This window comes from Vigna umbellata, chromosome 1, assembly GCF_029865625.1.
Source record: "Vigna umbellata cultivar VRB3 chromosome 1, Vumbellata_1.0, whole genome shotgun sequence".
Taxonomy (NCBI): domain Eukaryota; kingdom Viridiplantae; phylum Streptophyta; class Magnoliopsida; order Fabales; family Fabaceae; genus Vigna; species Vigna umbellata.
This window is the reverse complement of record NC_142165.1, coordinates 101,150,976-101,168,006: the sequence shown is the minus strand read 5'-3', so window position 1 is coordinate 101,168,006 and position 17,031 is coordinate 101,150,976. Positions and strand designations below refer to the sequence as shown.

General features: G+C 34.8%; 1 protein-coding gene across 1 annotated transcript; it reads left to right on the top strand.

Moving 5' to 3' along the window:
- The first annotated feature begins 5,605 nt into the window (after positions 1–5,605).
- LOC124837589 (uncharacterized) lies at positions 5,606–16,262 on the top strand. The gene is made up of 7 exons (XM_088109301.1): positions 5,606–5,942; positions 6,051–6,118; positions 6,194–6,255; positions 6,363–6,512; positions 7,183–7,359; positions 14,128–14,340; positions 14,745–16,262. Exons 1-7 carry the CDS (start codon positions 5,743–5,745, stop codon positions 16,260–16,262), a joined length of 2,388 nt encoding a protein of 795 aa, XP_087965427.1. The 5' UTR covers positions 5,606–5,742.
- Positions 16,263–17,031: the final 769 nt, after the last annotated feature.

Below are 17,031 nucleotides of genomic sequence, written 5' to 3'. Positions count from 1 at the left end.
ACACTCAGTTGTTAAACAATTTCTTACAAAAAAATGACTTTATAACGAGTTTTCATTTTATAATTTTTCTCGTATATAATTTTATCTAATTTTCACAAGCATAATGACATCAGAAAGAATTGGTAATTGGCCTCGAGGATTTTTTTAGAGATGATGAACCTTTGCCTTGAAGGTGAATATGTCAATGACTCAACTCTTTACAAAGGAAAATTTTTTAAAGAGGTTAGTGAAGATGGTGAAATTGAAGAGATCTTGAATGAACCTTTGCCTTGAAGGTGAATATGTCAATGACTCAACTCTTTACAAAAGAAAATTTTTTAAAGGCATGTGTTTCTGATTTTTTTCAATTGGGGTTACAGTAGGGATGACAGAGAAAAGGTTGGAGTGAGAGAGATGAAAGAGAAAGGATTGAGAGGAATAAGAGAGGTGAGTAAGGGTTTGGGGGTTTCTTTTTTTTTTTTAAGTTTTGAAAATGAAAATTATTAAAATACCCTTAACCTTAAAATTTGAAATTCATAATATATAAGGATATTTTTGTCTACTAAAATCCGGTATACATTGCTAAAATGTACCAACTGAAAAACAGGCGTACGCGCGTTAGCAAACCCCATATATATATATATATATATATATATATATATATAATACATTTTTATAAAATAATAGTTACGCTTCTTTTAATTTTTAAATATATATTCATTTTTCTTATATTTGAAATAAATGACATATATCTTCTTTATTTTTTAATAATGTGATAATATTTTTTTGTTCTATGTAAAAAATAGGAAACTAAAAATTAAATTTTGAAAATATTTAGTTTTTCAAATGTAATGGTATCTAACCAACAAATAAAATAATAACATGTCAACAGTGAGACTACGTTCTAATTTGCAAATAAGTAATTAGCTCTCTTATATGTAGGGATGGCAAAAAATCAATATGCGAGAGATAATTGGTATTCGCGAATATTTACTATCCGCAGGTTACCGACAACAAGTATTTTAATATCCACTTATAAACGAATCAGGTACGAATATTATATTATCTGACATGTCGATACCCATTACTGGAAAAAATAAAAATAATAATTTAATTTATATTTAATTTAATTTAAAATAAAATTAATTTATATTTTATTAGATTAAATTTAATTAAAATTAAATTTTAATTTATATTTTATTTTCTTTATTTTAAAATTATATATTATTTTGTAATTTTAATTCAACTTTATTTTAAAAATGTATAAAATATATTTTTTTAATATTTGCGAGTACCTGCGGATATCCGTGAGTTTTTTTGAAAGGGTATCCGTACGAGTAGTAGGCAGAGTTTTCATTTGCAGGTCCGTATCCGACCCGACTCATTGTCATCCCTACTTGTGTTAGCTTATATTTTATTTATATTTTACTTGTATTAAAGTCATGAATAAGTGTAATAATAAGTTCACAAATTAATATAATATAATATTCTCCGTCAAATTATTTATTTGTGTGTAAAGACTTAGAAAATACTGTTTTATAGGTGGTGGTAATTTAAAATAATAAAACTTGATTATTTAAATATAAATAGGTTCGTTTTAAACAAGTTCCATTGTTTTAAAACACATTATATTTATTAAAAAATATTTTTTTAAAGTTCTTTGATTTCTTTCTAAGGTTCATTTGTCTGAATATCATAGACCGCCTGAGTGATCACAACAGTGAGATCTTCAAGTCTAACCTATTAGTTTATTCAATAGAGTAAGTTGACTTTCTGCTTACTTCTTTTGTCAATTTTTTTTATTTCTTGCATGTTAATCTTCCTTACTTTGTAGGTTAAGTTTGAGTCTTTTATACGAGTCTCTGTTGATTAGTGGTTTCAACAATGTACTCTGATCGTGCTTTTGTGGTTCATATGAGCATATATGACTTATTATGCGTTTAGGGCTTTAGGCTTCCTAGAGTTGTTTGGTCATAAACTTATATTCTCTTTAATTTGTATGAAAAAACATGAAATTGTGTTTGATAAGTAGTGGAATTTATGGTTGGTTGAATATGATATTAATTGAAATGTTTGTTGTGATGTTGCATATTGGCGAGCGCGTAATTGCCTAGTTATGAATATTACAATGTATACTTGTGATTTGATAATGGTGTGAACTTTGAATGTTGTTGTTTTGAAGTTTTATAGGTGCAAATTTGGTGTAAAGTTGAAAGTAGAAAATGGAGAGTGTTTTTGGACTAGCTTTTAGTCCAAATTAAGGTTTTAATATGTGGTTTTTTACATGAGTGACTTTGGAATGATAATGGGTGTTTGACATTTGGTTTAGAGTAATTTAAATATTGTATAAGTCCTTAGATAACCAAAAAGATGATGGTAACTTGAGAAATTGTGAATCGGTAAGACCTATAGGGTAGTTTAGTGGTAAATGGGAGGTTTGATAGGTGAGATTTTGAGGTAAGGGTGAAATGGAGAATATGAAGGTTTAAAGTTGTGTTGGTTGACTATAACAATACTTATAATATTTAGGTTGAGTTATAAACATTGATTAGTTCACTGTAAGGTTTGGAGGTGTGTGTGGATATATAATAGTTAGAACATGTGAGGTATGGGAAGTATAGGTTATGCAAAATTATACAGACTTACTGAGCGAATCTATGCTCGCTGAGTGAGCGACACTGTGGTTTTGCATTTGCATTTGTATGATGTTTTATTATTACATGAATGATTTTTTTGTATATAATATTGGGCATAGGAGACGTCTTTTCAGTTGATCTTGTGAGGATAGAGGTGAAGCAACAACATAATTAGGTTTTTGTTAAACAAATATAAATATTTTCCTTTAAAAATATATAGGTTTTTTTTGTTAGTTATCATCTTTGGAACATTTTATTTAATAGTTTAACACTATTAAGATGAGATGTTACATTGCGTGTTAAAATAATATTTTATTTAAAATATAACTTGATATTTTAAAATATAATTTATAATTGTTTACAATACAATTTTTATTATATTTAAAAAAAACTTATTCTGTATTTAAAAGTTTTAATTGTTAATTTAAATTTAAATTTTAATCAATATAATATTTAAAATTAAGGAAAAAAGTGTTTTTTTTATTAAGATATAAGAATAAAGGTTTTATTCAAAACGTATGAAATGTAATTACCCATAATCTACAAAATAAATTATAATAAATACATATTTTTTAAAGTGAAAGTTAGAAATTTCGAGATAATGACTAGAGTCATTATAATTGTTGTTCCTCCGTGGCCACTCAACATTCAAATAAAAAAAAATACACCTAAAATAGATAAATACATTCATATCAGTAATCACTGGTTTATTAAATTTCAGCACCATACAAACACAATTAAAATTTAACAGTAACAGATAACCAAAAGCATGGATATTCTATTAGTACATTACATAACAAAATACTCATACTAATCTCTTAAGGATTATCTTCCATCCTTCAGTAATCACTAATTTATTAAATTTCAGCACTATGCAAAGACAATTAAAATTTTCTGATACAACCATTTGTGAACATATACATAAAAGTGCTAAATAATTTAAAACTTTCTAAAACACAACTCTTTTAATTTCAAAACTAAAAATTAAATTCAGTTTTTTTATGATAAAATATGCTAACTGGATTTTTTTAGAGAATAATATTTTTTCGATATTGTTAATCTTAAGTTACTTGAATAACAATATTAAGTTTCATTTTCTCAATTAAGGGTTAGTGAATAAGTGTTGTCCATTTTCAAGATTGGAGTTTTTAAGTCTTTTAAGTAATACGAGGTTATTAATTGTATTAAAATTCAAAAAACATTTTTTTATATAATTGGAGTTATTATATTTTATTTCAATTTTTTCTTAGTAGAAATTAGTATTTGTGTTCGTTGCCTCTAATTTGTTGTGATAAATCTTGGTCTTAAGACAAAATGTGTAAGAAAAGTCAAGATGTAAAACTCGTAATTTTCACTAAAAAATAACATTTATTGTTTTCAATCAACTTAAAACTAAAGTTTCAAACATTTTTATTCATTAACATATGTACTCAACCAAAATAAATTACTGAAACATCAAATTTCAACCTGTACCAAGTAAGTAATGAATTTTGTAAGACAAATTGATGATTTTTGTTAGACAAATTCTCAATTTAAAAGACTTTATAATAGGTACAAAGATAAACAAATGGGCATATTTATTTTCTAAATTCTCACAAATGAATAATTTAATTAAGAAAAACTGTATTTTTGTTTTACCTTGATGTTGAAATAGCACGAATTTGTTTGTTTTATTATAAGAAAAACATCTTTTTGTTTATATACGTGGATGATATATTTGTCATTGAAAATAATACCAAAATTTTAGAGTCTTTCATCAAATAAATCAATGTTGTGTTTTCACTTAAGGTTCTTTACACTACTTTTTATGTGTAGAAGTTCAAAGAAACATTATGGTAATTGACAAACAATTTACATGAAATATTATGAGGAAATTTAACATGAAAAATCACCTCACCCAACGTATGTGTGGTAACGGACAAACAATTTACATTTGAAAGAGATAAATTACAAGATCCAACCATGTTTAAACAAGCTATTAGAACACACTAATACTTAACAAACACAAACATTTGACATAAAACTTTCAGTAAAAAGTTTAGTCTAATTCATAAATTTTACTACTATGCATAATTTAGAAGCTATCCAAAGAATATTTAAATATCTTCAAAATACTATTCACTATTATTTACATATTAAACCATTAATTGACCTCAATTTAAGAGGGTTTTAAAATTCGATCACAAGTATGAATAATATAAAATCTACCACTAATTAACATTTTTTTATAAGATGAGCAATCTAACAACCCGTGATACACGATGCAAATTAACCTTACATCTTCACCTTAACCATTTGCTCAAACTAATAAGCGAAAATAGTTAAATTCCACAATTATAGTATAATGTGTATATTTTAACTTTTAGGTTTATGTTTAACCTTGTATCACCCTAATGTGTAATATTTTGTAATCCATGTCCATTACTTTTGTCCTCGCAATGCAATGTCTTTAAATAACGTTACTTGCATAATTTAATATATTCACATATCATATACAAAATATTTTGTGAATAATGTGTTATATACCTTTTAGTTCACCATTCATGTCTGTATTCTTTTGAGAAGTAAAAAAAAACTAAATGACACGTATAAGGAAATCAAAACCCCTATCACAACTAAAGGATTATTGGTCTAGAAAATGATTAAATATCACTAAATTTTAGAGATAAAAAATAATTAATCACTATATTAACTAATTTAAATATTATTTTATAAATTAAAAACTATTGATATAAAATAATTTGTATTATGAATAAAAAATTATAATTAATTTATGAATTATAATTTAAATTGATATTTAAAATAACAATTCATATTAACTATCCCAAAATTCTCAAATTATTTGTACTCATCAATCAATTTTTTTACATTGAGAAATAAAAAATATTAATAAAAGAGGGTCAGTACCTCATTTTTAAAGTACTTATTTTCTTATAAGAGTGGTGTTTATTCTGATAGCATTTTTAATCAATTAAAGAGCACTTTTCCTGTGTGAGGGGTTTACCGCGAAACCGGGTTTTGGCGCGAAGGATTGGTTTCTGGCGTCTCTCTCCGGCGCGCCGACGAGGTAGTGTGAGACTGCGACCGAGTTGTTTCTTCATCATTCAGAAATCTTTGTAAGAAAACGATGTCAGAAGAGATTCAAGAAATCAACACTTTAATTTCTTCAAATGACAAGTTCAACAAATCCTCAGGCTATTCATCCCTCTTGCAATTTCAGCAACATTCTTGCGTCAACGCTTCTTCGCTCCAATTCCTCGCTCACTCCGCCCAATCCATAATCTCCTCCATTGTTTCCGACATCGTCGACGACCACGACGAAGAAATGTGAGCACAAACTTTCACTTTCTCACCATTCAATCGTTTAAACATCTTTCTTTGTTTTCTCTGTAGAATTGGGATTTCCATTAATTAATCTATCTAATTATCTGTCAGTGCCACTCAAGCGTTGAAGTGTTTGGGGTTCATGCTTTATCATCCATCCATTGTTTCCGTCCTTCGAGGTATCTGGTTTAGCAGTTGTTTTTCAACCTATCGATTTGGTTTTGTGCAAAGCTTATTTTTCCTTGCTTTTGCAGTGGATGATGCCAATTTGGTTCTGAGTACATTGCCCAAACTTATTACAACCACAAAATTAAAGGCTCGTATGATGTTCTTTTTAATATTGATTAGTGTTTTCAGTTTTAGTAGAGTTTTTATGTATTATGTTTAGTTGTTTACATTATCTCTCTTGACTGTTCTATACAGTCTGCTTGTAATTTAGGGGTATGGTGCTTGTCTGTCCAACAGTTGGGTGCAACATTTCTTGTTATTCACTTTCACTATTTGTTAGGGGCAATTGTTCATGCCCTAGACAATCCCATGGGTTCTTTGTCCACAACATTTGAAGCTACACAGGTACAGTTCCCTTCTTTATTGTTGGTGCTTTACGAGGTCAAATAATATTTGAAATAACTTATATGTAGTTCCTTAGTTGTTTTTGCTGTTTCCCAATTATCATATTTAAACTTCAATAATTCCACAATAAAAATTGTATTTAAAGTCACCACAGTTACATAATTCACTAAGGTGAAACTTTAATTTGGTTTAAAGAATAGCTTTAAAAGAACCTAAAGAACTGCTTTTAAGTTTTGTCAAATAAAATTAGGAACAAAATAAACGAACTCCAGACTTTTTAGTCATTTTAGAATGTTTATAGATCAACCAATTCCCCTTTGTTGTCTTTTTCAACAATGCTTACCAAGTTGACGAGCATTTTTCCCTTAAAATATATTGCAGAGAGGATAAAAATAATCAGTGTTTTTACTAGCGCTAAATATATATCTTATCAGTATCACATGTTACTATAACCTTGAAAGCAAAACCGTGCCCATGTATTTCAAATCTTTTAATGTTATATTGGCTTCTTGATCATGTTTTTTTTAACACTCACTAATTAAAGATGATGTTCTTTTATGCATGCCTGGTGATTGTAGTGGTCTGGTTCTCGTTGCATACTTATTCTTGAAAGTCATCTTTAGGTTAGCAGTTTTCTAATGATACTGATCTTTTAACCTTTGAATTACAGGCTGTAATGAAGCTATCAGGTCAATTAAGCGAGCAAATGAAAGGCTCATCCCATATATGGGCTCCCCCAATATACAGAAGACTTCTTAGCACAGATAAAAGGGAGAGGGATGCCTCAGAAAGGTGTCTGTTGAAGATCAGATCCACAGTCATTCCTCCTTCTCTGGATCTTTCTAAGGTACCAAAACATTTTTGTGATTTCAATATAAAGTGATGGATCCGTACTCTAGTGGCATGGGCATGATTATATTATAGCTATTTAAGCTGTCAAGATTACACTCCTCATGTCGATATATATATATATATATATATATATATATATATATATATATATATATATATATATATATATATGTTAGGTTCCTAATTCAAGAACCTAAGGTAAACGCACACTAAACACACCAGAAACTTCTGTATAACTCTCGTTGTATTATCTACAAACACGAATACAATGCCTGGATACAGCTAGAGAGCTTAACCTCCCCCCTACAGGAGTCACGCTTCCTGTACAGCTCACAAAAATAACAACCAACCCCCCTCTATTCAATTATTCACCCTTTTATACTACCCATCCCGCCTTTCCTAACTGTTATCGTAGTTAGCCTAACTAACTTCTAATTACTTCTCTTTCTCCTCTCATATACACGTAACTTCCTAACATTACCCACCCCTTCTTCAGCAACCTTGTCCTCAAGGTTGAAATTAAAATCAGGATATTGATCTTGAATAGTCAACACGTCTTCCCACGTAGCCCCTTCGCTGCCACCCTCCTGCCACTGCACCAGGATCTGTTGTATTTTTTCATTCCCTTGCTGTCGTTGCCTCATCCCCAACACTCCCACTGGCCAATATGTAGGCCCCTCTGCTTGTAGCTCAGTTGGTAGGTCCTTCTCAACCTTCTTTGTTCCCACCGCTTTTTTAAGTTGTGACACATGGAAGACTGCATGTATACGTGCCTTTTTTGGCAGCTGTAGTCGGAATGCCACTGGGCCCACCTGCTGTAGCACCTGGAAAGGGCCAAAGTATCGAGCTGCTAGTTTAGGATGTAAACGAACTGGTATAGATGCTTGCTTATGGGGTCTAATTTTAACCCAGTCCCCCACTTTAATGTCCACATCTCTTCTCTTCTTATTCGCTTGGCTCACCATTAAATCCTGAGCACGACTTAGGTGAAATTTCAGTTGCCTCAAAGCCTCGTCCCTTGTCATGAGATCTTGTGCGACTGCCTCTACCATTGACTCCCCCGGTACAAATCTGTTCAAGGACGGAGGAGCTCTTCCATAGATCGTTTCAAACGACGTGCATCTCGCAGCTCCCTGGTAGCTGGTGTTGTACCAGTACTCAACCCACAGTAACACTACATGCTAGGTCTTGGGCTGCTCTGAGCAAAAACATCTGAGATATCCCTCCAAAATCCAATTAATTACCTCTGTCTGTCCATCCGTGGCCGGGTGGTAAGCAGTACTCATATTGAGTTGTGTCCCCTGCATTCTAAAAAGCTCCCTCCAAAACGTACTCAAGAACAAAGGATCTCAATCACTCACAATTGAGACAGGAACCCCATGTAGCCTGACAACCTCTTGGATAAATACCTCCGCCACCGTTTTAGCCGAATAAGGATGTCTAAGTGCCATAAAATGTGCGTATTTGCTCAGCCTATCCACCACAACCAATATAGCATCATAACCTTGTGATTTAGGTAGCTTTACAATAAAATCCATGGTGATCTCCTCCCACACTGCTTGCGGTATCGGTAGAGGTTGCAACAACCCTTGGGGGGAAGCTGCCATATACTTGTGCTGCTGACAAATTACGCATCCTGCCACAAAATTGGTGACATCTTTCTTCATACCCTTCCAATAAAGCGATTGGGCTATCCTCCTATTTGTTCTAAATACCCCAGAATGTCCTCCGGTATTCGTTACGTGAAACTCAGCCAATAATTTGGGAATCCAGGTAGATGTTTCGGATATTATAAGTCTTCCCTTGTAGTGCAGTCGGTCATTTTCTAGAGTATACGCCGCATGGCAGTCGGGATCCCTTTTAATGTCAGCTATTATCTTTTTCAACGTCTCATCTCTTTCCACCTCCTTTAATACCTCCTGAAAATCCTGCCAATAGGACCTGGACATCACCCGTAACTCTGCCTCCTCCATTCCTCCTTCTTCCTTCCTTGATAAAGCATAGCCACCGTATTGGAACTCCCCTTCTTATACATGATTTCAAAATCATAGCCCATCAACTTGGCTATCCAGTTTTGTCGGCTGTATGTAGTAATCCTTTGCTCCAACAGATACTTTAAACTGCGTTGATCAGTATGCACCACAAACTTCCTCTCTAGTAGATAAGGTCTCCAGTGTTGGATGGCCAACACCAACGCCATTAACTCTTTTTCGTATATCGATTTGTTCATGGACGTCTCGGACAGTGCTTTGCTAAAAAACGCAATGGGTCTCTTGCTCTGAGTGAGTACAACTCCTATTCCCCCTCCTGAGGCATCGCATTCAACGTGGAACTCCTGATTAAAATCAGGCAAAGTTAAAACTGGCATTGTAGTGACCGCCTTCTTCAGTTCTGCCATGGCGTGACTGGCTTGCTCTGACCATAAAAATTTGCCTTTCTTCAACAACTCCGTCAAAGGCTTAGCTATTTTTCCATATCCCCTCACAAACCTCCTGTAATACCCCGTTAAACCCAAGAATCCCCTTAATGCTTTCAGAGTCTTCGGTTCTTCCCATTCTACCACGGCCTTAACTTTGTCCCCATCCATTTCAACTCCTGCTTCTGAAATTTGATGCCTCAAGTACGCTATCTTCTTTTTCCCAAACTCACATTTCTTTTTGTTAGCTATCCAGTCACTTCCTTCTAATCCTTCCAACACCAGATTTACATGTCCAAGGTGCTCCTCCCAGCTGGCACTGTAAACTAAAATATCATCGAAGAAGACCAATACAAATTTTCGTAAGTACCTTTGTAACAGTTCATTCATTGCATTCTGGAACGTTGACGGTGCATTCGTGAGACCAAAGGGCATCACGAGGAACTCGTAGTGGCCCTGGTGAGTCCTAAATGCCGTTTTATGTATGTCCTCTTCCCCCATTCTGATCTGGTGATAGCCGCTTTTAAGGTCGATCTTTGAAAAATATGCAGCCCCTCTCAACTCGTCCAGGAGCTCTTCGATGACAGGGATGGGAAATTTGTTCGGAATAGTCGCTCGGTTTAACGCCCGATAGTCCACGCAAAAACGCCAGCTTTTATCTTTCTTCTGTACCAATATCACCGGACTGGAATATGGACTCGAACTGGGCCGTATTATTCCCGCTCGCAGCATGTCAGCCACTTGCCTCTCAATTTCGCCTTTTAACAGATGTGGGTAACGATAGGGGCGAATGTTCACTGGGTTTTCTCCTTCTTTTAATGGTATCCGGTGCACCAAGTCTCGAGTCGGTGGTAACCCCAGCACTTCTTGAAAAACACGGTAGTGCTTCTGCAGAAGCGTCCTCATCTCTGCCCTCTGTGCTTCTGTCAAATCCACCTCTTCTTCCCGGTCCAGCTCATCCTCCACTCGGCCCAACTCCCAAATAATCAGCCATGACTCCGCATCTGTCATTTTCAACAAAGCGTGTGGCTCCACCAGCTGTCGGGTTAGAGCAGGATCTCCTTGTATCACCACCCTTTTATCCCCCGTGCAATACCCCATGGTCATTGCCCTCCAATTTAACACTACTTCACCCAATTTTTCTAACCACTCCACCCGCAATATAGCATCGACTCCGCCTAACTCAAAGAGATGGAACTTCTCTTCAACCTCGGCCTCTCCCAGAACAACGACGACTCTCTCACAGCAACTCCTCGTTACCTTTCTCTGTCCATCCCCTAGACTTACAGTATACGGGGTTGTATCTGTAATGGTTAGTTCCAACTCCTCTGCCAACCTCCGATTAATGAAATTGTGGCTGGTCCCGCTATCAATAAGGACCAACACCTCCCGGTCTCCGATCTTCCCCTTCACCTTCATTGTTCGAGGTTGAGTTAACCCCCCCCGCTGAGCATGCAGATAATTCCATCGGTTTGACTTCTTGATCGGTTTCATCATCGCCGCCGTCCTCCTCATCCTCCGCCAGCAACAAAACTCTCAAGCTCCCTTCGGAACAACGATGGCCCGGCGCAAAAGGACCCCCACATCGGAAACAGTGTCCTTCTTCCCTCCTCTTCAGATATTCGGGGTAAGGTAAGTTGCGCACCGTTCGCGCTCTGTTATCACCACCTTCGAAGGTACTTCCCCTTACATTACCACTTGTCGCCCCCCCTTCTCGCCTGTTCGCGCCACTGATCTCCGTCCCCCCCGACCGATTCACTGATGATCGGTCGGCATCTCCTCGAACGACCGCCGACGAAACCCGCGTACACGTGGTGTTCGGCCTAAAGCCATTCCACACCCCTCCCCGCGCTTTGAACATTGCATCCTCCACGTCCCACGCAATTCTCACCGCCACCATGAATTCTTGGGGGTCTTGGATACGAACCTGTCCCTTAACGTCCTCTCGTAAACCCGCGAGAAAAAACCCCAATACTAACTCTTCCGCCAATCCATGGGTTTGGCCCAGCAAGATTTCGAAATTTCTGACATATTCCTCCACCGTTCCCTCCTGTCGTAGCGTCGCCATCTGTTTGAACACGGTTCCTCTGAAACCTCCTCCAAACCGATTCAACAATGCCAACTTCAAACCAGTCCACGAACGATCGGTTGCTTTATCTTTCCAGACCTTAAACCAATAACTCGCACTACCTTCCATGCTAATGTAGGCAAGTTCCACCTTGTCCTCCTCCGCTACCTTCTGGATGTTGAAGAAACGTTCTGCTCGATTAATCCAACTGTGCGGCTCCATTCCCTCACACGCCGGTAGGTCCACCCGTTTCCGCCAATTCTGTTGGAAGCTACCTTGATCACGTCTCTCTTGATTATCGTTCACTGAATTACTGCTTCCGTCAGACCTTCCATCTTGATTGTTCGCTCCTCCTCCCATGAGCCGCATCATCTGTTGCAAGTCCCGTCGTATCGCAGCGGTTTCCGCCTTAATCCCTTCTACAGTAATTTCAAGGGTCTCCAACCTTCCCTCCGTTTTGCTCTCCATCTCCGTCAACCCCTTTCTCGATCCGGCAGGTCGGACCAAATGTTAGGTTCCTAATTCAAGAACCTAAGGTAAACGCACACTAAACACACCAGAAACTTCTGTATAACTCTCGTTGTTTTATCTACAAACACGAATACAATGCCTGGATACAGCTAGAGAGCTTAACCTCCCCCTACAGGAGTCACGCTTCCTGTACAGCTCACAAAAATAACAACCAACCCCCCTCTATTCAATTATTCACCCTTTTATACTACCCATCCCGCCTTTCCTAACTGTTATCGCAGTTAGACTAACTAACTTCTAATTACTTATCTTTCTCCTCTCATATACACGTAACTTCCTAACAATATATATATATATATATATATATATATATATATATATATATATATATATATATATATATATAAACAATAAATTTCAGTCTTACAAAACCAACTTATAAGATGAATTTTGCCTTTATGTATATATTTTAAATTGGTTTTATTTCTAGTTGATGTTAGACTTCCAACACAAAGAATACCAAACTACAATATTTTATCTTGACAAGTTTGTTTCTTTATGCATACTTGTAATTTCTGCAGCCTAAATTTTAGACATGTACAAAAAATCCAAATATTGAAATCGAATTCATATCATACTGATATAAATCACTTTAAGTCCATTTTAATGGATCCATATCTTTGGATTTTTAGTTCACTCCACTTAACTGGATTGGGATTTAAGAAGAACCAAAATCAACGTTCGTCCTAAGAAATCATTTGGTCAAGATAATTTTTAGCTGCTTTCGCCTGATAATTTTTTACTCTATATGCAAACTTTTTCTTTGGTTTAGAACATAGTTGGAGTGTTGCTGGGTTGACCTTGGATGGGACATCCTTGGCACGGTCTTGACCTGGATATTTATTGATTTATTTTTACCAATTAGAAAACTCTTTCAACGCCTAAGTATGACCTTTTAAAGTTTGTTAACATGACCTGAGTTATAGAAAAACTTACAAACGAGCTAATAAGCTGAATTAGGCCAACCGACTTATAAAGGCCATCGGCTCTTGTTCATCACATAAATAATTTTTTTGTATATTTCAAAGACTGATATTAAAGGAAATAAGAAAATGTATGCAAGGAAAAGTCATTATATTAAAATTAGATGGGCATATAGAGCATATATAAGTGCTCATCATATTGTCACATGATCAAAATATGTGAAAAAAATTATATGAAAAAATAATTAAACAGTGAAAAAAGTAACACACAGGAAAAAGGGAAAAACTTCAATTAGAATCACCAAATACATGTATCTTTTTGTTAAGCCATCGTGCTAATAACACCTGTATATGATCACTGTCTTTCCCAAAATTACCAATTTAATTTTGAAAAATATCAAGATATTTAGTAAAAAGAACTAAATTGATTTAAATAAAACTGAAATTGAATTCATGAACTAAATTTCCAGGTTTTGATGCCACTTCTATTCAAATTAAATGGATATGAATTTAAACTAATTTAAATCCAAATTTAAATTATATTAAATAAATCATAATCAATTTTTTCCAATGAAATAGATTTGGATTTCAATCCAATCAATTTTCTTGGATTTGGATTGGATATAGATTAGTTTTTTTTTTTTCTAAATCCAATGCCCACCCTTACTATATTTTTATATAAATTATTTTTATGGTAGTGCAAAATGGAAATCAAATTTGTATTGTTCGTGACATATCATGCTTGGTCTGTAAGGTTCAAATAGTGATTTGAAGTTTAAACTCGTCTTTGGTGTTATTGTCAACTTACCTGTTTTTGTCCATTAGGTTATTATCAAAGATATGAAGATAAAATTGCTCAGTGGGATGAAGGTTTTGCTAGAAAATGGTATGAAGACGCAAGCTATTTGTGCATGGGGATGGTTTGTCCGAATGCTTGGATCCCATGCTTTAAAGAGTAGGCATCTCGTTAATGATATGCTAAAAATTCCTGAACGTACATTTACAGATCTTGACCCTCAAGTTCAAATTGCTACGCTGGTATTGTATGAGTAACTGGTTTGCTTTTATCTCATCCATGATTCACAAAGATGAAATATTATTTGGGATGTAAACCTGTTCAATATTTAAAGTGACATGATAGAAAGTAGCTTAAAGAATTATGGTTGACGTTCATGCTGTATTTGGTTTTGAGGAAATAAACAGAAGAAATGAAAATAGAGAAGAATTAAGTTGAGAAAAGGGAATAAATAAGAAATAAAATTGAATATTTAGTTTGATAGACTAGAGATGAAATGAGAAACAATATAGTCGGTTCCACAAAATCAGGTCTCTCCCTCTCCATGCTTCCCCCTTCACTTTACCAATGCACAAAACACTTACTAGGTGTTAACATCATTTACTTATTGTTGCTTATGTAACCTTTTCATGTGCCTTATGTGCAGGTTGCTTGGGAAGGTCTTATTGACGCTCTTGTTCATGGTCTAATGTTGGTTTCCACGAAAAACGCATCAGCAGAGGAGAATTCTCTATCAGGAAGGAAAATTTGTGATGATCAAAGAAATGGCTTTTCCAAAAGCATAAAGCTAATAATGACGCCACTGATTGGCATCATGTCCAGTAAATGTGATGTATCAGTTCATTCATCCTGCTTAAACACATGGTGTTATTTGCTACATAAGCTTGATATCTCTGTCAATGAGCCATCAATGATAAAAATAGTTTTAGAGCCTATACTTAAATCAATATTTCAGAATGAACCTGATAGCAAGAACATCTGCTTATGGAGCCTGGGCCTCGATCTGCTCGCTGATAGTATTTCACAGAAGAGTGGGGAGGTCCTCTACCGGTCAACTGGCTGGGTAAGCCACAGAAACTCTGAAAATGGACATTCTCAATCTGGAAAATGCTCTTGGAAGCAACGCCAAATTATATGGATGCCCTGGAATATCAATAACTTGGACTTTTATCTGAGTACGATTCTTCATGTTGTCCATCAAGCATCTCTGCCAACTGTCACTTATGATCATAGAAGTCACGTTTATGATGCTGCTTTGAAGTTATTTATACATACTCTGAAAGGAGTCAAACTGCATGTTGAAAGTACATCTACTAATTATGGAGGTATTATGCAGTGCTTGACCTTATTAATAACATTCATCAAGAAAGTATGTGAAGATTTGTGCTCGGATGTTGGAGAAAATTATGATGTTTACTGTATTTCCGTTCAGTTCATAGATGCTATCACAAAGGAGTTAGGTCCTTCAATCTTGCGATCTCCTCTGTACAAAATTTCTATAGATCTGAAGTACATTGAAGACATGCAATCAGTTGATCATAATAAACATCTAAAATTTCTTAGTGTCAGTTGTGTTTCTCATATGGATAAGGTTTCTCCATTGGTTTATTTGATAGCACTGTACTTCTACATGATGGTTCAGTTAACCATGAAATCCCATCAAACAGATCACGCATCACAAGGGATGTGTGAATATTTTAAATTTATGTTTTCTTCAAATGATCCCCTGGAAGATCTCTTCACCAGCATTAGTTTCTTGTATAGACACGTTCAACCAATTTACTTAAACATATGGGTAGCATTAGCTCAAGGTCTGAACTACTGTGTATCTGATCCAAACTGCAAGTCATTACAGGAAGCCTTGTCTGACAGCACTGTATATTCTTCCATATGCCATCTTTTAATTTACCCCATCCTGGCACTTTCTGGAGTTCCAAGAATGACCGTGACAGCTAGTGGCTCTTTGGACAAATATCCTGTATCACCAGAAAGAAAACCGAGATTTGAACTGGTTATTCAAACATGGAAAGCACTTCATGGATCTCTTTGTAATTTGTTCATTGGATGTTCATCAACCACCAATTTCTCTGGGGACCTGTGCTTGTTGTTAAGCAGCTACCTTGATGAAANTTTCTTACGATCTCTACCTCGGGAAGCTAGTTGAAACACCATGCATGTTATTAAGTCTGTGACCGAGACCATGAAGTTTTTTTTCAAAGCAATGATCATGACTGGATGTCGTTTTCTAAAGTATTATTAGAGGTTGTTGACTGTCTCATAAAAGCAAGAAAAAAGTTTCCGATAACTTCAAATCAACCAAATTAGAAATTGTTAAATTTATCAAAAGATTAATTTCAATGCTTATGATTCCGTTTAAACAATTCAATAATGACATAAACCAGACATTCTTTTCTCCAAATTTTCCAAGCAAAGCAATAGCTTTTTAGAAAAGATATCATTTTTTTTCTGTCTTTTTTTCTTGAAGCTGCTGCTATATATGATTTATGAGCAGACTGAATAGATCACATGGAATTATGGAATGGTGATTTATTTTGTATTTGGTATGAGTAAAGTAAGCATATATGGTCGCATCTTGAACCCGTGAACTTGAAAAGTTTGTCTCATTGTGTATCATGACCTATGTTTTGCAGGTGAAAGGATTGAGGAATATATGGTCAAAATCGACATGAGAGGATGTCGAAGGAACCACTCTATCTCTCATCTCTCCTGATTGGAATTGCTGTTGTTTGTTTTTCCTATTATTTGTAAAACCATTTGTTTTCTTCAATTGAGAGATTGTTTGCATGTATGTTTTAATCCTAGGCAAGTAGTAGTAAACATGCTTTTTTGTGACATTTTCTATTATTAATTTATATCAACTGTCTTTTGTCGAGTATATCAGTTTCGTCTTTCTTTCTATTCTTTCATAGCAT